This window comes from Lepus europaeus, chromosome 1 (assembly GCF_033115175.1).
Source record: "Lepus europaeus isolate LE1 chromosome 1, mLepTim1.pri, whole genome shotgun sequence".
NCBI lineage: Eukaryota > Metazoa > Chordata > Mammalia > Lagomorpha > Leporidae > Lepus > Lepus europaeus.
The window spans coordinates 81,494,677-81,517,949 of record NC_084827.1 but is presented as its reverse complement, the minus strand read 5'-3'; the positions used below and the strand labels follow the sequence as shown (position 1 = coordinate 81,517,949).

Below are 23,273 nucleotides of genomic sequence, written 5' to 3'. Positions count from 1 at the left end.
GTTTATACAAATTGAATGATGAAGTTTAAGTCCAGATCAAGCATCCTGAATTTGATTTTTTTTATTTTTATTTTTTTCGGACAGTCAGAGTTAGTGAGAGAAAGAGAGACAGAGAGAAAAGTCTTCCTTTTTCCGTTGGTTCACCCCCAAAGTGGCCGCTACTGCCGGTGCTGCACCAATCCGAAGCCAGGAGCCAGGCGCTTCCTCCTGGTCTCCCATGCAGGTGCAGGGCTCAAGGACCTGGGGCATCCACTGCACTCCCGGGCCACAGCAGATAGCTGGACTGGAAGAGAAGCAACCAGGACAGAATCTGGCACCCCAACATGGACTAGAAACTGGGGTGCCAGCGCCGCAGGCAGAGGATTAGCCTATTGAGCCACGGCACATCCTGAATTTGAAAATACAAAATCCAAAGTGATCCCAAAATAGAAGCAGTTTGGACCTGGTGCCATAAGTGAAAATTTCTACTTGATCTCATGTGACCGTGTGCAGTCAAAATGCAGACATACTAAAAATAATGGATAAAAATATCTTTAGGTTTTATGTAAGGTGTATATGCAACATTATTGTAAATGAATTTTATGCTTATACTTGTTTTTTATCCCCAAGGTATCTCATTATGTACATGTAAATATTCTAAAATCCCAAAAAAAGTCCAAAATCTGATATACTCCAGGACCCACGCATTTCAGACAAGGGATATTCAACCTGTTTACTTTAAATAAGGATGCTGCAAATACTAATGATGAATTTTTAACAATGAATCAAATTAGGATTACCCATTTTGTAAAATATTTTGATCTGATGGTTTCTATTGCTTAAATCTGAACTAATTTTTAATGTTTCTAAAACAAAAATTTATGTGAGTATATGCTTTATCCTTATTGTAAAAATATAAAATTTGTTTATTTCAGGTGATTGTTAAATCTGGGCCAGGGACTTTCCTCAGTCTGGCTGTTTATGACAATTATATCTTCTGGTCAGACTGGGGAAGAAGGGCTATCCTGCGTTCCAACAAGTACACGGGAGGAGACACAACGATTCTTCGCTCTGATATCCCACATCAACCAATGGGAATCATAGCCGTTGCCAATGACACCAATAGTTGTAAGTTATGATAGAATACAGATGTGTGTTTTAATTATATAACCTCTCAAAATATTTTCTATGTTTTCCAGCAATACTTAGTTGGTTTTTGTTTTCTCAGTTCTTGGGGATAAATTTGAGGATTTGACTAACAGAATATCTGAGATATTTCAGGCAAATTCTGTAGTTTATCACCTAAAAAGCTATTCATTTTTAACTATTTATTTCTGGAATTCTATTCTACTCACTATGGATCAATATCTAACAGAGACCAAGAATTCCATTCAGATCTTGAATAATCTCTCTTCATTGCAGGTGAACTTTCTCCATGTGCATTGTTGAATGGAGGGTGCCATGACCTGTGCCTTTTAACTCCTAGTGGGAGAGTGAATTGTTCTTGCAGAGGGGACCGAATATTGCTAGATGACAACAGATGTGTGAGTAAGTATAGAAAATTGAAAAGCAGTATGGCATCATTACTCAAAATGATCCATTGAAATTGTTTTAATGCGCTTATGAAGCTATACTCTCCTCCAGTACTGATGACTGTTGGTTTATGTCTCTTTTCTACAAAAGCTCAGTTTACCATTTTCTGAATTATAGCGCTGTGTGACAGATATTAATAATCAAACTGGTGACAAATGTTTTTTCCCTATGATTCTGGGCTAGAAGATATTGAGAATAGACAGAAAAGTACCTGAGTACAATGATGATCTGAAAAATTGTAGCTGTGATTCAGAGAATCTAGTCAATTACAAAATTAATTAAAGTTGAAATAAACCAGTACACAGGCAGTAGATCAGTAGTCTTGCAGTAAAACCACTCACAGTCCATCACAGTATGTAAATGAGAGAGAATGGTTCATGCAGCTTATTTGTAATCATTTCCAAACTGTTAATTAAGAATGTAACATTGCAGCCTTGCATGATGTTTATACCTCCCAAAGGCATCGCAATGTTTAATTAGTGCCATTACAATATACACTTATTAACAGCTAAGTTTCCAAACTGTTTCCAAAATAAATAAAGGTTCAAATGTTCCAATATTGCCAAGAAAAATTAGCAAGCAACATATAACAGGTTAATTTCCTTTTGACATTAAGGCTATTTTTATATGGATAACTTGGAAAGAGAAGCGAAGCATCTTGTTGAGAATTGGTCAACTGACTCTTCAGAATGTCTCAATTTTTGACAATTTTTCTCTCCTTATTTATATCCGCATGCTTTCATTTTAGACAATTAACTGTTGGACAAGTATATATTGTAGAAATTATAGATTTTGTCTTTAGTTTTCTTTAAAACAAATTAAAACAGTTGCATACACACACACACACAACTGCATTTGATACAAGAACATAGACATACTGCCTTAATTTACAAATTGTTATCACAAGACAAAAGGTACCTTTTGGCAAAAGGGGTAAAAGTTGTTTTTAAAAAGACTGTGCCAAAGCAAATGAGAGAATGATGCAATTGTGCAGTGATTTTTTTTTTTTAAATGCAGATAGCCAATTTCAATGATTTGGGCCACAAATTCCCATAATTCTTTATCACTTAACACTTCTCTGAATTGCTAAGGAAATTGCTTAAACTCTCTCTTTCCTTTTCCCTATGTGGTTTCAGCTGTAATGATCTGAATCTGATGCCATCTGTAAGACTAGAGTGTTAACTCTGCATTAGAATCACTCAGGTTTCTTTCACAGGTCACTACTGGCCAGTAGCAAAGCAATGACTTAAGTCCAAAAAGCAAACCTTATTTGGGTACAGTGGAGGCCTGTCCTTGCTATAAAATAGATGAGAATTCACTGCCCCTACAATGCCACCTGCTTCCCTCTATTGATGAGGGGAATGAATCCTACTGAAAGATATGATTTTAAATAAGAACCATTGTATTCACATGCAACTGTAGAGTGACAGTGGAGTCCTCTGAGGTGACAAACAGTTACAGAGGCAGACTGTAGCCATTGCACATTTATATTGAAATCCTGTGGTCCAGCAGAGAGATTGCAAAGTTACTCTTGGCTGCTTCTTGTTAAATCCATCTTTGGGAAATAAAAATGTTTTCTGACATATCCTTGTCCACATCTGAATGAGTTCACCCCGAGCTGTTCATGAATGTTAATGGAGCATTTAAGGGGTGAAAGGCTATTTATTAACTCCTACCTGAGGGCAAAGGAAAGAAAACCATTTGTTGTCATAACTGTTGACTAAAAGATTAGGCAATTCCATTCTTCACAGCATTGTTAACCTTACCATCATACATGATAGAAATAGAAAAGGCAAGTGCAATTAAATAAGGTAAAGAGAATGCGAGAACAGCTGAACCATATAGTTATTTCTAGAAAGAAGCAGAAAGTAGTCAATAGTGTTTCATCAAATGGGCATGCTTGACAGCAACCATGCTCCTATAATGTTGTATAATGTAAAACCATATTTATATGTCAATAATCTTTTTGCTTTTTCCAAAGGCACCATGGTTATAAAACCTGAAATAAAGCATTTTCCACCATAAGAATTAATTTTTTACCACACAGCACACACACACACACACACACACACACACACACACACATATATATATATATATATATAGTATGTGCTTAAAGTAGACAACATAAATTTGAAATATTAAAAAGAGTTGGGCCGGCGCTGTGGCTCAACAGGCTAATCCTCCGCCTTGTGGCACCGGCACACTGGGTTCTAGTCCCGGTTGGGGCGCCGGATTCTGTCCCGGTTGCCCCTCTTCCAGGCCAGCTCTCTGCTGTGGCCCAGGAGTGCAGTGGAGGATGGCCCAAGTGCTTGGGCCCTGCACCCCATGGGAGACCAGGAGAAGCACCTGGCTCCTCCTACCTTCGGATTAGCATGGTGCGCTGGCCGTAGCGCGCTGGCCACGGCGGCCATTGGAGGGTGAACCAACGGCAAAGGAAGACCTTTCTGTCTCTCTCTCACTGTCCACTCTGCCTGTCAAAAATTAAAAAAAAAAGAGTTTAAGTGAGTGGGTGAATTTTTTTCCATGTATGATTTATGATTATTGTAACTAGTAATATAAGTACCCTTTGTAATACTTGTTTCTGTAAATATAATGATATTTTTAAGTTTCAAATTATTTGCTGCCTTCTTTAAATTGTTATTCTACCTGAGATACTGCCTTACCAGTGAATGTTAGACTGCACAAAAAAAAAAAAAATCTTCGGAAAGTGCTACCATGCTAGTGACACTGTATACAGTTCCAATTTAACTGAATCTAGATCGATTACCCATTTATCTAGATTGAGATTCAGTGAAAATTAAAGTCTGAAATAAAAAACAATAAAACTTTGGAGGCTTTATGGCTCTTGACCTTTACTTCCTAGTTATGGCAAACCACACAATAAACCCCGGCTTTAATTTTTTAAGAAAATCCTGATGTAGACATGGGTTGACAGGAAGTAGTCTCTTGGAGTTCATAAACACCAGGTGCACTCACATTCTAGTTTATTACTGTCACCCGCAGCTTGACTAACAGACTCCCATGCATTTCAAGGAGTAGATGCTGTCGTGTGGCATGAAGCAGTCTGTTCCCTGCCATCCTCATGGACAAAGCACAAGGTAGATGATTAAGATTTTGCAATTCTAGTGTTTCTTACTGATAAAATTTGATACCAAGGTAGTTAAGAGGAACACCAACTTTGAAGTGGAGGATAAAAGGGACCATTCATTTTATTGGATGACTTTACATCAAACATTCAAAAATAGATCATCTACATGCTAGCAAATTAAAATGCATTGAAAAATGTGTAATAGACTCCAATAACAAACATAAAAACACTCTTAGCATATACAAAGTTTATTTCCTAGTTCTTTGTAAAAATTTATTTTTAAGACAGACTGCTGGTCTAGATGAACAAAAATAGTCATACAATTTCAGTTACTCTTTCTCCATACACATAATAGCCAAATGATTAAGAAAATATACAATAAAAAAAGAAAAGAAAATATACAATAGGCATAAAAGAATAATAGTCATATTACTCCCCCACCCACATTTTCAACTGGAGATGAAGAACCATAACAACAAGAATCCCTCTTAATTTTTCATAAAAAAATGTGATAGACCGCTGCCCATTATGTACTATTATATAGTTTTATTTTATTTTAATTTTATTTTATTTTATTATTTAGTTTTAGTTTATATATTTTAGTTTATTTTTATAATTAAAATCAAGGAAAATAATTGCAAAGATCTCAGAAAATGTTTGTCATTACAGAAATATATTGACTTTTTATTCTTTCAGCTAAAAATTCTTCCTGCAATGTTTATTCAGAGTTTGAGTGTGGGAATGGTGAGTGCATTGACTACCAGCTCACCTGTGATGGTGCTCCTCACTGTAAGGATAAGTCAGATGAAAAACTGCTCTACTGTGGTAAGTTGTCCAAAATGTGTCATGCACATTTTGGGGTTGTTTATGTCCGTTTGGCTGATGAGAATGATTTCTTTAATGGTTCTCATGAACACGCAGATCTAAGGCAATGGAAGGGTTTGTTTATTTTAAAATGAGACCCCTTATTTATTGTAGTGCAACCATGATATTCCTTGAAGAATTTCCTTATGGTTTTCTACCCATAAAATGCAAAGTAAAACAGGGTAAGGTTTTATCTTTTGGATTAGCTAGTTATTCATCTTAAAGAATAGACTTTAAGGTTTATATCTCTTAAACTGAAATTTGTAAGTATCAGTGATTTATGGATGTTCAGGTTTACACTGCACCAAATATCCAGTATCATCCAACAGCATGTTTCTGGGTGGGCATCAAACTCTGGTCCATTCTATTTCTGTCTGCAAGATAAGGAAGGGGACCAGTGCCTTTTGTACAAAGGTGTTGCTTTAGCCATGATTCCCCTCAAGCATGGCATCCCACCAGCTCTGATTCTGTTGATGGCACCAAGTGATGGATATCTCTGCCTATCTCTTGGAAGTGAAGAGTTGCTTTCATACCCTGCTAATCAGCTGAGACTCGCCTTCATTGCAGTAGTATTACTCCTGGAATTTTGTCTGTCTACAATCATCAGTTGTTACTTTATAATTTATCAAAATTGCTTTTAAATTGTTCTGATGGTTTTTCTCCTACAAATCCAATAGCATAGAATTGAATATCATGCAAAATTTAAAACTCTATATCTGGAAAGGCTGTATCATTTATGTTTCTCCTTTGTGCTAGTATCTGGGCTTTGTTCTCTTATCTGGGCAGTAACTATAGTAAATCATTTTTAAAAATGTTGACAAGAAGAAAATGTAATTTGAGAAATCCACAGGCAGTCTATAATAGAATTAACATACCCTCAGTTAAACTGATAGTCAAATATGATTTTTCTATGATTGATCTGTAACTATTAGGAAATTTACCTTAATACATTTTTAATGAACAGCTATCTCCTATGCAATATGAAAATATTAAAGCAATAAAATATTATAGTAGCCAGTTTACAAGTACAGTTTATTTACTATGAATTAGCTTGAGAAGAGGCTTCCTATTATTTTTATCCTCATAGAAGCAAGACAATATCCAGGAGACAGGAATTTTTTTTCCTATAATAGTTCAGCTAGTAAATATGTTAGATTTTGTTGTCCATATATTTCCTATTAATATGCACTCTATTTTATTTATTTTAACCTTTTAAAAATGTAAAAATCATTCTTAGCTAAAGAGCCATAGATTTAGCTTGTGGCAGGAATTGCCAACCCCAATTATAAAGCATAGACTTTGGAATCACACCTGAGATTCAATCTTTGTTCCCAAACCTAGTTGTGTGTGACTTGTGTATTTAAGATAATGTGCCTCTATGTTTTCACTTCCTACTATAAAATACCTACCTCTAATGCTGGTTGAGAACACTAAAAAGCAAGTGTGTATTTATATATATGTACATATATATATATATATATATATATGTATATGTGTGTGTGTGTGTGTGTGACTCAGAGCCTGGTTCAGTTAGCATTCAATAGATGGCTACTATAATGATGGGAGTTCAAAAAGTTAATGGGAAGGGAGGCTGGACTTTTGGTACAGTACTTAAGATGCCACTTGGGATGCCCACATACCATCTTAGAATGTCTAGGTTTGAGGCCCAGCTTGGCTTCCAATTGCAGTTTCCTGTTAATATGCACCCTAAGAGGTTGCAGGTGATGGTGGAAATAATTGGGTCTCTGCCATGTACAAAGGAGATTTGGAATGTGTTTAAGGCTCTTGGCTTCAGCCTGTCCCAGCCCTGAATATTGTAGACATCTAGGAATGAATCAGTAGATAGCAATCTCCCACTGTCTTTTTCTAACTCTATATTTCTGCCATTCAAATGAAATAGGAAAAATCATGAACAGTAGAATACAAAGATAAGTTTATTTTGGTGCAAAACATTTTGAAATTAATAAATATGAGATGTCTTCACAAAGTTAATAAAAACATCTAGTATAAGAATACTATTTATGATGTTCCAAAAATTTTGCACAAAAATAATCTAATTTAGTTCCATTTTCCCATAAACACTTTGAAGTTCCCTCATGTTATTGTAAATGGTAGTTTGTGCCCCAAATCAGAGAATGTCAAGAGTACTAAGTTAAGGCAAATAGAATTCACAGGCAATTATTTTTTTTCTTTGGGATATTATATAGATATTTTTAGATACTTTGAGGGATATCTATTTATACCTGTTTTTTTTTCTTATTATAAAATATTTGTGGATACATAGGATGAAGGAGATGTATGGTGAAGTGTTTTTCTTACTTTTCAGGAAGAAATTTATTTCTTCAGAATTGAATATGTATTATCTGTTTATTTCTGTACTACTTGACAGAATGTCAGAAACAATATTGTGGGTATCACTTGAGCTCTTCAGGTATGAATCACTCAAGTTAAAACAGTGGATCATATAGGGTCTTTACTAAGTGAACTACTCCTTAGCAAGAAACAAATATTCTACCCAAGAGATTTGTACTGTACAGCACTTGCTTTACAGTTCCTCAATCAGCCGTTATGAGTGAGACCTTGTCTGTGATTTTCATTTTGTAAAAATCTTTCTATGTAAACTCCAATGATGAGCGTCTGCTTCTACTTACTAGAAAACAGAAGCTGTCGAAGAGGATTCAAGCCCTGCTCCAATCGTCGTTGCGTATCTCATGACAAGATATGTGATGGTGAAAATGACTGTGGTGACAACTCTGATGAATTAGATTGTAAAGGTAAATATTTCTTTTTTTAAGATTCATTTTTATTTATTTGAAAGGTGGAATCACACAGTGAGAGAGGGAGAAACCGAGAAAGAGATCTTGAATCTGTTGATTCATTCTGCAAATGGCCTCCATGGTTGGAGCTGGACCATGACAAAGCCAACAACCAAGAACTCCATCTGGGTCTCCCATTTGAGTGGCAGGGTCCCAAGTACTTGGACCATCCTCTGCTGCCTTTCCAAGCACATTAGCAGGGAGCTGCTTTGGAAGCAGAGCTGCCAGGACACAAACCCACATTCTAATATGGGACACCGTAGTTACACAAAGCAACTTAATCCACTATGCCACAATGCTGGCCCCTAAAGTTTATTTATTTTTTTCCATCAGTTTAGGAATATTATTTGCTTCAAATGTTCAAAGTCTTTTTTTTTTCCTGAGAGAGTTATGGTGTGTATGGACCAAACTGTGATAAATGCAACTGAAGTGGAGGTATTAAAGCAAATTGAACATTATGACTATGTTCTCTATTTCTGGTTTCTGCTTTTTTGCTCACATTAAAAATCTTGTCATTTTTCACTTCTCCCCAGGGCTAGCTCCGTGTTATTTGGACATTCTACAGTTATGTATAGTACTGAATTGACTGCTTCAAAAATATTTCCATCATTTTATGATTCTTTGTTTTGTATATGATCTCATTTCCTAAAGCACTGGGCAGGAATGCTTGATGTTAGTCCCAATTTCTCTATCATATTTTATCACAAACATTGCCAATCATCAACATATCTCTCCTCCTTTAAATAATATTGTCATGTAAATCTACTTCAAGACTGGTTTAAAAGAATGAACTTTTAGGTGATTTCCAAGTCTTGCTATTGCCAGTTGATTGCTATATTGTTAGTCATGCTAATACTATTTAATATTTTCACACAGTGACTGCTGGGGTAGACCATCAACCCAAGATTAGAAATGCCACCCCAACACTTTACTGTTGAAATTTGCACAAGACATTTAACCAATCTGTGTCTCAGTTTCCCAAATTGTAAGATAGGAATAATAATTACATGTAAGTGTTAATAATAAACTTAGGATGGTACATGGAATATAGTAAATGCTATGTGAGAATTTATGTTTTTTTCCCTTTAAACACTAACCTGATAAATTACAAATTTTTGACTGACATTCAAGACCTTCTAAAATCTGGACCTACTATAAAGATCCAAAACAATTTTCTTTTTAAAATTATTTTCATTAGTTTAGCATCCTTGTAAATATTCTATTTGTATATGTAAGAATACTTTTTTGTTGTTTTTTTCCCTCAAAAATTTCTCCTCAAAAAATTCACAGAATAGATCAGATTTAAGCTGGCCCTTAACATATAAATAACAAGGAATGAACAAAACATATAAGAACTCCAAGTAAGGAATCTAACACTGAAACCTGCAAGTAACTTGTTAAAATTTGAGCCAGGATATGTAAGTCAAGAGGAGAAAAATCACACATTAGAGGAAAGAACTAGGGCATGAAGATATTTTTTGCGGCATGTGCAGAAACTCAAACTTTGTCTTTGAGCAACTAAAAAGTCAAACTTTAAAGTGGGCAAAATATACAAATTCAAATTTCAAATTCTGTGACTGTGTGACTGAGAGTATAATAATGAGATTATAATGACAAAACAGGGGCTACTATGGCAACCAAAGCTAGGAATAAAGAGGATGAAGTACGAAATAAATATTTTAAAAGGTGGAATAACTGTGCTTTTTTTTGTTGTTGAGGTTTTTTTTTTTTTTTTTTTTTTTTTTTTCAGTTTCTTCTACATTCTGGATATGTGCAAAGGATCTGAGTAGACATTTCTCAAAATAATACAAATAGTCAACAAATAAATTTTAAAAAGTGTTCCAATTTCTCTAGTCATCAGGGAAATGCACATAAAACCACAATAAGGTATCAACTCATTCCAATTAGACTGGCTATTTTCCAATAGACAAACAAATAAAAAATGCCAGGAAGGATTTGTAGAAAAGGAAAGCTTCATACACTGTTGTTGAGAATGCAAATTAGTCTAGCTATTATGGAGGCAAGTATGCAGTTCCTCACAAAACTAAAAATAAATCTACTATATGACCCAGCTATCTGACTTCAGGGAATATATCCAAAAGGAATGAAATCAACATACATTACCATTGAATAGTTGTAGCACTATTCAACATATGGAATGACCCTACATGCGCACTGATGCAAGAAGAGATAACAAATATCTCTCTCTCTCTCTCTCTCTCTCTCTCACACACACACACATACACACACACAATAGAGTATTATCATCCATACCATCTAGCCATTAAAAAAAATAATGAAACACTAACAAGTATACCCAAAATGGGTAGAACTAGAAATCATTGTTATGTGAAATAATTCAGGTGCAGAACAACAAATACCTCATGTTTGCTTTCATACATAGGAGATAAAAAATATATTTGCTCTGAATGTAAAATAGTGATTGTTTGAGACTGATAAAGAGATGGATGTGAATGGTGGGAGGTTCTATAATATGTGCCAAAATGAAGTCTGGTAAAGGTAAGTAGTTGTCCTATGTAGCACAATGATATGGCTTTATGTTACAATAATGCATTTTACTGTGTATTAAAAACTTAAAGAGGTGAACTGGTAGTCTTCAAATACAGAAATAATTAAGAAATAGAAAGGATAATTGCCTGACATGATCCATGATCCATTTACACTGTGTTAAAATTATCAGTTTTGATATGTTAATATATTACACTGTATCCCACAACAATGCACAAATATTACATATTAATCCAATATTTTAGAATAATTTTAGAAAATTAAGGTAAATTATTAAAGTTCTACTATTTAAAGGTGGAATAAAATTTTGTAATAAAAATAGCAAGAATGGAAATATTAACAGAATGTGAGAAAGAGAAGAGGAGTTTTGCAGGAGTATTTTGGTTTATTTTATTAATTTTTATAATTTTATATATTATTTTTATGTGGGAATTCAGCTAAGATAGTAATGAAGCTTATAATCTGGGGTCATATAGAGACCTGGAGCTCAGATAATAGATTTTGACAAGAAATATTAATTTTGGTCTCATAATGGGGAAAAATCTCATAGATGTTGTACAGAGATCTGGTGCTTTCTTTGTGGGAATACATGAGAATTGCTTGTTGATGTAAACATTAAAGATATTAATATTTCTAAAAATGAGAAACATTTCTAAAAAGGAGTAAAGCATGAATAGGAAGATTCTTATAAAATGTTATTTTCTTAAGGAAGGAACATCACCTAGTATTTCAAAGTGTTATATAGAGAGTAAGTAGACAGGCTTAGGCTGGAAATATGCATTGTACCTGGAATATAGTAGATAATCTAATAACCTTGATGAAATTTAGTTCAGTGTAATGGAACGGCAAACTCTGATTTTAGGGTTAAGGCGGAAAATGGATGTTGAGGGAGTCAAGACACCGATGTAGACTGGTTTTGTAGAAAGATTGAGAGTAAAGAACAGTATGTAGTAGGTTGTCTTGAGAAGGTTGTGTGGAATGAAGAAACAAGATAGAATGCAGGCAAGTTACTTTGTAGCTCTGTCGAAAGTTGGGAAGTTGCTGTGACATCTTAAGCTGGTTGTGTGCAAGCACTTGAGCATTTGAAGTTGACCCTGTGACAAAAGCAATGTATATTTCTTCAAATTAAGTTGCCTAGTATTTCATATTACCTGTAAAAGATTAAATGCTGTAACATGTAATAAGACACTGAAAGTAAGTAGAGGGACATTTTTAAGATTTCAAAAGAAAGAAAGAAAAGAGACTAGAAGACCAATAAATGAGTGTACTCTATCAGTTATCTGTAAGCAGGAGAGGAAAACATAATAAAGGTGTTATACCACCTTTCAGCTAATGGCTTAAACAGCAAGCTGAAACATGAAAAAATGAACAATATATAGAGAACTATTTTAAAATAAAATTTATCAAAAACACCTATAAGAAGTTAAGTTACTATGTTTTTTTATTTAGTAAATGTAAATTTCCAATGGCTCCCCCCCATAATTTCCCTCCCACTCGCACCCCTCCCATCTCCTGCTCCTTCTCCCATTCCATTTACATTAAGATTCATTTGCAATTATCTTTATACACAGAAGATCGATTTAGTATATATTAAGTAAAGATTTCATCAGTTTGCACCCACACAGAAACACAAAGTGTAAAATACTGTTTCAGTACTAGTTATAGCATTACTTCACATTGGACAACACATTAAGGACAGATCCCAAATGAGAAGTAAGTACACAGTGACTCCTGTTGTTGACTTAACAATTTGACACTTGTTTATGGCATCAGTAATCTCCCTAGGCTCTAGTCATGAGTTGCCAAGGCTATGGAAGCCTTTTGAGTTCTCCGACTTTGATCTTATTCAGACAGGGTCATAGTCAAAGTGGAAGTTCTCTCCTCCCTTCAAGAAAGGTACCTCCTTCTTTGATGGCCCCATTCTTTCTACCAGGATACTAAGGATCTCACTCGAAGAGATCTTTCATTTAGGGTTTTTTTTTTTTTTTTTTTTTTTTTTTTTGCCAAAATGTCTTGGCTTTCCATGCCTAAAATACTCTCATAGGCTCTTCAGCCAGATCAGAATGCCTTAAGGGCTGATTCTGAGGCCAGAGTGCTATTTAGGACATCTGCCATTGTATGAGTCTGCTGTGTATCCTGCTTTCCATGATGGATCGTTCTTTCCCTTTTTGATTCTATCAGTTAGTATTAGCAGAGTCAAAGGCATCACACAAACAAGTTTTTAAACTTGTTTTCAAACTGAGGCAATGGAAGTGTTTTCAAAAGTAGTTAAGTAAATTAATCTGTGTTTGGGTTTATAAAATATAGTATCTACTGCAATGTAGGAGTTTATCAAATTCTGATGTGTTTGCTTGGAGCATTAAGACTTCTAAAAAACAGATTTTATTCTGCCTAATAATAGCCAAACTACTGAATTAAAAATAACTCTAAATGTTATTTCTCCTTTTTAGTTTAAGCACTTGATTTCTGTGTTATAACTATGTCATCCATATTCTTAGGCATTTGTGAAACAAGTTTCTTTCTTAATATTTCCTTTCCACTACTAACAGCATAAAAACCATAGCATTGGATGTGTTTAAAAACTAACAAACTAAACTAATGCCTTGAAGTTCTTCCTGTACAATTCTAGGAATTTAAAACTAAAAGTTGCTCATGAAACATAAGCACACATAAGTATCCTGTAACAGAAATTAGTGCCTAGTCTTCAGCCTGAGAGAGAAGACTCCCTTAGTCCATTTCCTGTAAGCCAGGTTGTCAAATATATACTCACAAAACATCTCCCTTACAGCAAATAAAAGATGATGAATAAAAAGGCATATATGTAAAGTCTCAGGGAAAATGCAAAAGGGTTCTCTCTCTGCACTTTTTTCCCAGTTACTTTCTATTGGTATTGAAACTTGAGAATACTAAGCTTTCTTGCATGTTTATGTACACTCATAGTCACCTATTACTTTTGAATCAAAACAATAAAGTAGTACCATCAGAAATCAATATATACAGGGAATTTTGACAGGCTATAGTGAGAGGCTAGGGTAGAACCCTCTGTTATCCTTTGTTAAATTTCGATGTCTAGAGTAATTATAACTTTTTTCATTCCACAAGAACAGAGAATACATTTATAATGTCAAATATAGTTTATAAGATATTATTTTTTGATTCTTTGGAGGAATTTGCTTTCCATCTGTAACTATTCCTTGTATAACTGAGAATTTTAGACATCAGATTGTCTAGAGGTGACATGAGGAGCTGTTCAAAAGCTTATCCTATTGTATTCATCCTCTGGTTGAATGATTAGATTAGGAAAGGTGCTTGATGCAGCTCCTCCTCTGTTGAAATGAATATAAAGTGTTCCCCTTTGTAAGTATCTGAAATGTTGTGGGTCACCAGGATATCTTTAGGTGGACCAGAGACCAAGTAGCACTGGGGTTAACTAAAGTGGAGGAAACTGATATTTGCTTTTCCTTCAATTCATAGAAAATCTTTGAAATATCTTTCAACAACTTACCACTCCCCCTTCCCCAAAAATAATGAGCTAAAGAGAAAAATAAATGTTACTGGAAAAGAAATCATAATTCTTTATGGGTTTGCATACACTTAGAATCCAAGCACTAAATTCAATAATTAAGTGAAAGACGTGCTTTGAAGGTAAACCGAAAAGAGATGACAGTAATTTAATGCAGTTTTTTCCTTTTCAAATTCCCTTTGCTACAGGCTGGATACAGAGAGGTGGAAGAGAGAATTGACTGTTTATAAGAAACATCCTAGCAACCACAGAAAAGTCAATCGAATTTCTATCCTTCGTATCTCATTAAATATTTTAACCAAACTGATGAACAGAAAGTAGAAGAAATACAAAAATTAATCTAGCATAAGCAGGGTGTGGTTTTATTTTGTCTTGTGCTACCACTTTTGATCTACCATCCCTGTCATATCTTCTTCCTTTGTAGTCTCTCATTGCTATTCCTGGTGTGACTGTGGTGTATTTTCACTCACATTTTGTAGTCTTACTTTTTCTTTTGCATTATCTGGAGGGAAAAATCTAGTATTTCTCACTTGGCTTATCTTTATTTAGACTACATTATTTTCTTTATTCTCTTTTTCAGGACTTTTAGCCTGAGGAGAAATAGTCAGAAAACTTTCATATTCACTTGACAAATTAGAGATTCCAGTATGTTTCTCCCTCACAAATCACCCTAGGGTTGAAACAAATTTCAGTGCTTCACTGACCAAAACAAAGTGAAGAAGGAATATAGTTAAGGCTCAGAGACATTTAGATTTAAGCTGGAGAAGCATTTGTCTGCTTAATGAATTTCTTGCTATTTGTATAGATTTTTTCCATCACAGAATTTTCCGTTCTTGACTACTAATGGAGGATATATTAATTCCAAAAGCCACCTTTCCTTGATTGCTTAGAGAATTCTACAACCAATTAATATGTCATTCATCACTCTAATTAATCCTTTGGAGGTTCTCAAACTATTTACTGAGTCATGTTATCTGTGGAGATACCATTGGGTATACAGAGGACATTCTGGAGTGCTTTCTCATCGCACACATTCTAATATGCCACCCGAAGTGTTCCTTCTCAAGAATAACAGCGTTGTTACCTGGGGAAAATGGGAGGAAGACAAAACACATCCTGTGAATTTTCTGTTCTCTACTTGGCCCCCTCTATTGACCCCCTCTATCTCCTCTTTTATGTAGTTTATTCAATACTATCTCCCTAGCACTCTTCTTGACTTCAAAGTTAGAGCTTCTTTGCATCTAGTTAAAATTCCTTTTGCCATTTCTTTCTCTTCCCAGAATTCAATGTGAGACTGTTTGACATGACTGATATTTCCACATGACTGATATTCTCATAAGTTCTTTCTTGTTCTTGCTTCTTTCTGAAATGAAATCACAGAGTTTCCAGTTTTCTTAAATGTCTGAAATGACATCCACCATGTTGAGAGAGTAATAATTTGCCTTTTCCCCCTCTCTGCCATTACTGTCAGCTAGTTGGACTTCCTGCCACTTACTTAGAGTTCTCTGTGGAAGCATAGAAAGAGGTGGTAAAAGTAGAATAAGTTGCAATGGTCCCAACAGAGACCTTTCTAACATCTAAACTATAACTTCAATTATACTATAAATAATATTACAAGTGAATTTTGACAAAAATCTTTAAAAGTTTGCCAAGGAATATTATTATAAGTATCTAAAATGCTGCTTTACAGTGAATGGAATCAAGTTCATAGGAGACTGCTATTAGACAATGAGTCAAAAACAAATTGAAAATGACTGACATAATGATCTTCCATGACATGGATTATGTACTGTTTCCATGTGGAGAAATGAATTTGAAATGTAAAGAAAGGAATAAGGAAGAAATTTTGCCTTTTTTGAAATGAACAAAACATTTTTTTCTGTTTTGGAACAAATACATTTATCTGTACTTATAATAGCATTATCTGTTTCATATGCTAAGATGTTATTTTTATGAAGGAAACAATGAAACAATTACAATTGCAAATTATAAATAAAGCATTTATTTTAATCATTTAAACACAAATAAGTATGCAATTGCAAAATACAATTAAGTATAATAACAGCAGTACATTATAAAATACAAATGACTTACTCACCCTTGGGTAAAATTTGCATATTTTGCAATAGCATGTTATCCACTTAAAATTGATATAATTTCAATTTATAATTAAATGGGCTATTTAAAATATCAACACTAGTAAAACTGGCATAATCAGAGAGCCCTTCAGGTTGTACATTAACGTAATCAACCTGTGCAAATTTAAATTTGGAATGAAAATCCCTCCTAAGTTAACCCAACACACATTGCATTCCATGCACCTGTTCACAACATATTGCTGGAAACTATTATGTGTTAATGAATGGGTAAGCAACCTAGAAAGGAATGTATGATGAAGAATAAGCTGTATTGCACAAAGTGTGTGTGACAGCAGCATATTGAAACTGATTTCCATGTAAGCATAGCAGGGAAATGGAAAGCCATACTTTCACAACAGTAGGGATAAAAATTGCCACATTTATATTTCCTTGGCATGAAGCATCCGTATTTCTTGTGCCAAATGTTAATGATATGGCCATGTAAAGTATTATGGCATAGCAAGGTGAATTTCTATTATTGTTTAGCCACTGCTTCTGATAACCTAAACAAATATTCAGTGGTTCTAAACCTGTTCCTCGCTCTCTCTCTCTCTTTCTCTCGGGAAGTGCTCCACTTCCTCTTAGAAACCAGCTTGTGATTTCTCAGTAGGCATTTAATCACATATTTGCTTAATGTCACAACCTTACACTGTTGAAGTTGGAAGGACAGGGTTTTTAGCCATATTCATGTATTGTTAGTTTTTATGAACTGATAGATAGGTAATGCCATGGTGAACAAGCACAGTCCTAGTTTTCATGGAGCTTATGATTTTGTGTGGCTTCATATTCATAATCAAGAAGCTGCAATGAATGTGATAACTACCACAAAAGCTTGGGGATGAGGACAAGGGTCAAGTTTGCATTCCCAGAGGTAAAAAACCGAAACCAAACAAAATGATGTGAATTATTTAAAATTCTCAAAATTTAAAAGCAAGGAGTCACTTTCTGTCTCATCAATCCATTTATTTATTTACTTGCCTTTCTAGTTTCCACCTGCGCCACTCTTGAATTCCGTTGTGCAGATGGGACTTGCATTCCAAGATCAGCACGATGTAACCAGAACATAGATTGTGCAGATGCTTCAGATGAAAAGAACTGCAGTAAGATATTCTATTACCTTTCGTTTGTTCATGCCTGGACATCTTTGTGTTACATTGAACACTGTCCAACTTTTTTCTGAACCTCATCCAGAATTGATATGTAATTAACCCCTGTTGTGTGGGATAATTGCATATTTACTTCTTCAAATGAAGTTAACTTTCCTTGTCCCTGTGACCTACATAGAAGGCTCATAATCTATGCAAATGAGGTGTTTTTCATTTTCTGTTTACATCCTTCCAGATAATACAGACTGCACACATTTCTATAAACTTGGAGTGAAAACCACAGGGTTCATAAGATGTAATTCTACCTCACTGTGTGTTCTGCCAAACTGGATATGTGATGGGTCTAATGACTGTGGAGACTATTCAGATGAACTAAAGTGTCCAGGTAATTCTAGGAAGAACAATAGTATTTGCCTTGAAGATTAGAGGCTAGCTTAGAATAAATTTGTTAGTTTTTATTCTTAATATTCATTGAATGAGATTAAAATTTAAATGACACAAATGACATGACTAAAAAGTAACCATCCTATTCTAAACATGCCTTTTGACCTTTTAAATGAATTATCTAATGATACTCAAAATCAATACTAAATTTAGATAAATTTCTGATATAATTTTTCTTGCTCACATCATCATTTATTTTTTAAAGTTTCATGATAATTTAAAATGTGTAACAATGTTTCTACAGCTTCAGCAAATCTGTTATACACCTATAAATAATTATTCATAGACTAAAAGGAAAGAGACACTATATTTCTCACTTTAGACTTTGGTCAATGTTATTATACAATAGGTGTTTTTATGTTAGGATATTGATGCAGTTTACACGATTTTTTGGCATAGTTTGGGTGATGGCTATTATCATTATTAAATCAAAGTCAAAAATATATTTATATCTCACTATTGACAATCTCTATCTTCATAAGCTCTTAAAAATATCATCTATGTTCTTATAACAATACCTGCCATGAGAAGTTGTGACTGCTTATTTCTATTTGAGCAGAGCAAACAAAAATAAAAAACAGAAAAAGAAAGGAATGAACTGTATATGACTGATAGTAGATTGATTATATAGGTAGCTATTAAATTTGATCTCACATTTCTGTTTGCTTTTCCATATCCTATTGCTATACATATTTTTCCTGGCTTGTTGACACACAATATTTTTAAAATATTTTAAGAGACTACATCTGTGGATATTTTGCACACTACTTTACTCAAATACAAAAAAAATCTATGAAACACTGATATTTATAATAGTTCATAATCTGTAACTTAAATGAGCAATTGTAGAATCATTTTATTCTGTTCAAATATGTATAACATTTTATGATTTTTTTTTTTTACTTCCTCTCAGTTTAGAAAAGCTAAAGTGTAGAAGTGGAAAACTTCTCTGGAGGCACTTGACTGTAGCTCTCTGTAGTTCTTTCACAGTTAACAAAATTTGCTGTATTTATATAGAACATTTTTAAAGGAATATGATGACATTCTTTTTAACTCATTTAACCTGGTTGGGAGTCCTTATCCTCAATCCAAAGTTCTTTTTTCTCAACAACATATCCTTTAACTGATTACGACTATAGTTAATCTTGAAATTATCTTAAAGCTAAATAATAAAAGATATTTATTAAACCAATATTTTATTTCTTATTTGTGGTCTTTATATATTTTCATATTAACAAATTATTTTCAACTTTAAGTTTGAGTACTGATCAAGAACTGTGATTCTTATATGGGACAAAAAGGAAAGAGATAATCCTGTAGGTTTATAAGACATGTGGACAGATAGTAGCAAGCAGTAAGTCAACACTTTGTTTTCAATTTGAAAGTCAGAGAGAGAGAGAGAGAGAGAAAGAGAGAGAAACGGTTTTCCATCTGCTGCTTCAATCAATCTCCAAATGGCCACAATGGCCAGGGCTAAGCCAGGCTGAAGCCAAGTGCCAGGAAGTAGGAACTTCATCTGGGTCTCCCACATGCAGGGAGCACAGGAACTCAAGCTCTTAGGCCATCTTTCACTGCTTTTCTAGGCCATCACCTGGGTGCTGCATCAGAAGTGGAGCAGTTGGTAAACAAATAGCATTAAATTAGGTATGGCATTGCAGGTAGTGGCTTTACCTGCTGTGCCACAATGTCCCTAAGTCCCTAAGTCAACTTCTTAAGAGCACGTTGAAGACTTTTTGGCTTAAAGGCAAATTCAGCTAAGATATATTTTTCATCTTTAATTAGATATAGAAATTTGACATTTAGAAAATTAAAATGAAAACTATGTTTCACATCTTAACTAAAATGGACAATTACAGTGTGATGGACCTGTATGTTTTAGGATTTACTTCCTGGTCAGCTGTTGGCCAGGATGTCTAAAACTATGTAAACACAAAAGTTCAAATGCACAGATGACAGTAAAGAGAAAAAGCTAGTATTTTATATATACTCTTAGAGGGTATAACAAAAAATTGATACTCCATGATTTAAAATTGTGTAACTTACAAAATAATTTCATGTAAACTTTAGATTTCCATTATATTTCTACAGTTCAATAATTTTAGTTTTTCCATTGCAAGTTGTTTTTCTTCCTCAAAATAGGAAACACTTGTTTAACTCCTGTAAAGCACATTCAAAATAAATAACAATAGAAACTCAATGAACACTTTGTCAGCAAAGATCCACCAATGTTTCAATTTTGTTTTGAATATGTAATTAAGAATATTTCCACTCAAGTATAATTCTTTGGCCTCAAACCTATTCACTTTTAAAGCCATCTCAATAATTTTACTTTATTACATTTTTTATTAACTATACACTACCTTTAGTTTTTTTGAGGAACCTCCATACAGTACTCTGTAATGGCTTTACAAATCTGCATTCTCACCAACAGTATATATGTACTTCCCTTTTATCCACTTCCTAGCCAGCATTTGTTGTTGTTATTATAACTATTTTGGTCTTTTAGATAAAAAGTATTGCAACTGAGGTGAGATGAGGGCTAATTATGCAAGCATTCTTTATAAGTTTGTTTGCTGTTTGAGCTTATTTTTTGAGAACTGTCTATATCATTTGCTCATTTTAAAGATTAGATTATTTTTCTTATTATTGAGTTTTTAAAAATTCTTTATATATTAATCCATCATCAAATGAATAGTTCTTAAAAATCATCTCACATTCTGTAGGTTATCTCTTCATTCTGTTCATTGTTACCTTTACTGTTCAGATGCTTTTTAGTTTGCTTTGGTCTCATTTGTCCAGTTTTGCTTTGGTTTCCTGTGCTTTTGGGGTCACAAGCAATAAATCATTGCCTATAGAAATGTATTCTCCCTCTGGTTTAAGTGCTATTCTCCATAGGGACTTCTTTCATGATCCAATGCTAAGTTAGATATAGGTCCAGTGTTCTCAGTTCTGTGATTGCTTCTTAGTCTTTCAATGTTTTCAAGACTTTGACATCCTTGAGAACATCTCAGCTACTTTTATTTACATTTGCTTGTTATTTACTTCTTTGAATTCCAGGAGTATTCATGTCTTATCTATCTACTTTGTAGAACTCTCAGATTCATTTAAATTATTTGACATTACATTCTATATTTTATCACAGTTCAAAACAAACACAAATGTGAAGAAAATTATTTTGGTTGTCCTAGTGGAAGATGCATTCTGAATACCTGGATATGTGATGGTCAAAAAGATTGTGAGGATGGACTTGATGAACTCCACTGTGGTGAGACATTCTATCTTGTTTTAATTATATAAACCATATTATTACTTATTTGCTAAATTCCTCTTGTATGGAGATTGTATACAAAATATTGCTAATGGATTTTAATGCCAATTTTCATTTAATTAGATAATACAAATTTGCAAAAATTAAAACAGAAGAGCTTATGATGAATACAACAATCTCTTCTTCTAGGATATCTTCTAATTTTTCTTTTCCATTCTTTTTTGAGTGATTACTTCTACCAAACTAAATGATATACTTGTAACTTCTTTTCATGATTTACTAACTTTAGGTGGTATCTAACATATTTACATTTTGCTATGAAAACTAACAATGTGACATACTATTGGTATAGTTCTCCCTACCTGTTTTGGACAATTATATTATTCTAAATGTTATATTAATTACATGTATAGCATCAAGCTTTATACTTAAACCTATATTTCTTTTACCATCTTTCTTTAACTTCTACCTCCTAATTTCTGTGTGTACATTTAATCTCACATTGTCAAGGTAAGAAAGCATTTTAAAATTTGTTTTATAATATTTATAAATTTTGTGATTTACAGGATAAAAATTCCTTGTAGGAAAAAGCTATTTTCTTTCAACACAAATAATGTATCCTGTGGTGAAATGAAAAATAATTAAAAATGTATCTTCTATGAACTGTCTGAATCTCCTAAAATTAATTCTGATCATGAAATCTGTAGGTGTATTTTGTTAGATGAATATGCTATCTTTCTTTACTTTAGTGCCAGATTCTGACCAAAACTAATGGAAAATAAGTAGTTTACATTGATTCCTAATTTCTCAACAAGGAGGCTTTATATGAGTGTATCTTCCTTATTTTTATTTTATTTCAAACTTATGTTTTTTTAATTTGCTGTCTTTTCAAAGATCATGTAATTAACAAAGTTTTAATACAGTTTATAGGGTTGGACAAAATGGCTATGTTTTATAGTGATTTGTAATTTGAACATTTTAATTTGGTAGAATTTTCTTTTTGGGTGTTTCCCTGTAATAATTATACTGAATGGAGGAGACAAATACAAAGATAGCATTGAAAATAACAGGAATTTACTGCTATTATAAATGCACAATCTGGAAGAAAAAAACAAACAGCCACTTATATAAAATATAACACACTCAAGTATTTCCGAAGGAGTGATACACAAACACCCATGAGCTAGGTACACATAAGTACAAAAATGTTGCCTTGTCATTAAGCTTAAACTTTCTTAGGCATCTCACCCTTAAAAACAAACATATTTGCAGGTCAATCTACCATGTTAGCACCTTTCTTAGGATATCATTTTTCCTGATAGTTAAAAAGAATTAAAATGATCACCAACTGTATCTGAGATATTTTAAAGTTAATTTATTTGAAAGGCAGAGAGACAGAGATTGAGACAGAGAAGTCCCATCTGCTGGTTGATTCCCCAAATATCCACAGTGGCTGAGGCTGGACCTGGCCTAAACACAAGCTGGAACTCTCTCCTAACTTCCCACATGGGTAGCAGGGCTCTAGTCCCTTGAACCAACACCAGTGCTTCCTAGGGTCCCCACTGGCAGGAAGCTGAAATTCTGAGTGGAGTCAGGAATCAAAGTGATACATTCTAATACCGCAGTCAGGCATTCGGGGCAGTGTCTTAAACTGTTGTGCCATGGAATATTTATTTTATATCTGTGCATCACATGTTCTTAAAGAATGACAATCTGAAATGTACTTAGAGAAGAATGATCGGCAGGACTAGATCAAAGGCAAGCCTTATGAGACAACAACTGAAGGAATAGAATCTGCAAACAGAGAAGAAATGTGCAAGCTGCCATTAACATTTTATAGAGTCGTCAGGCCAGATGGAATTTATATTGCTTTATTAAAGTATAGTTGACTTTATCAATGTCAGAGGAAGAACTTCCTGCTA

General features: G+C 33.9%; 1 protein-coding gene across 1 annotated transcript in view; it reads left to right on the top strand.

Moving 5' to 3' along the window:
- The window catches only part of LRP1B (LDL receptor related protein 1B), a 2,136,850-nt gene that overhangs the window by 1,810,997 nt on the left and 302,580 nt on the right, over positions 1–23,273 (top strand). Inside the window, exons 44-50 of the mRNA XM_062186250.1 lie at positions 915–1,107; positions 1,402–1,527; positions 5,360–5,488; positions 8,182–8,301; positions 17,520–17,633; positions 17,875–18,024; positions 21,226–21,348. Of these exons, the coding sequence (XP_062042234.1) occupies positions 915–1,107; positions 1,402–1,527; positions 5,360–5,488; positions 8,182–8,301; positions 17,520–17,633; positions 17,875–18,024; positions 21,226–21,348 (955 nt within the window). The remainder of the gene's footprint in view (positions 1–914; positions 1,108–1,401; positions 1,528–5,359; positions 5,489–8,181; positions 8,302–17,519; positions 17,634–17,874; positions 18,025–21,225; positions 21,349–23,273) is intronic.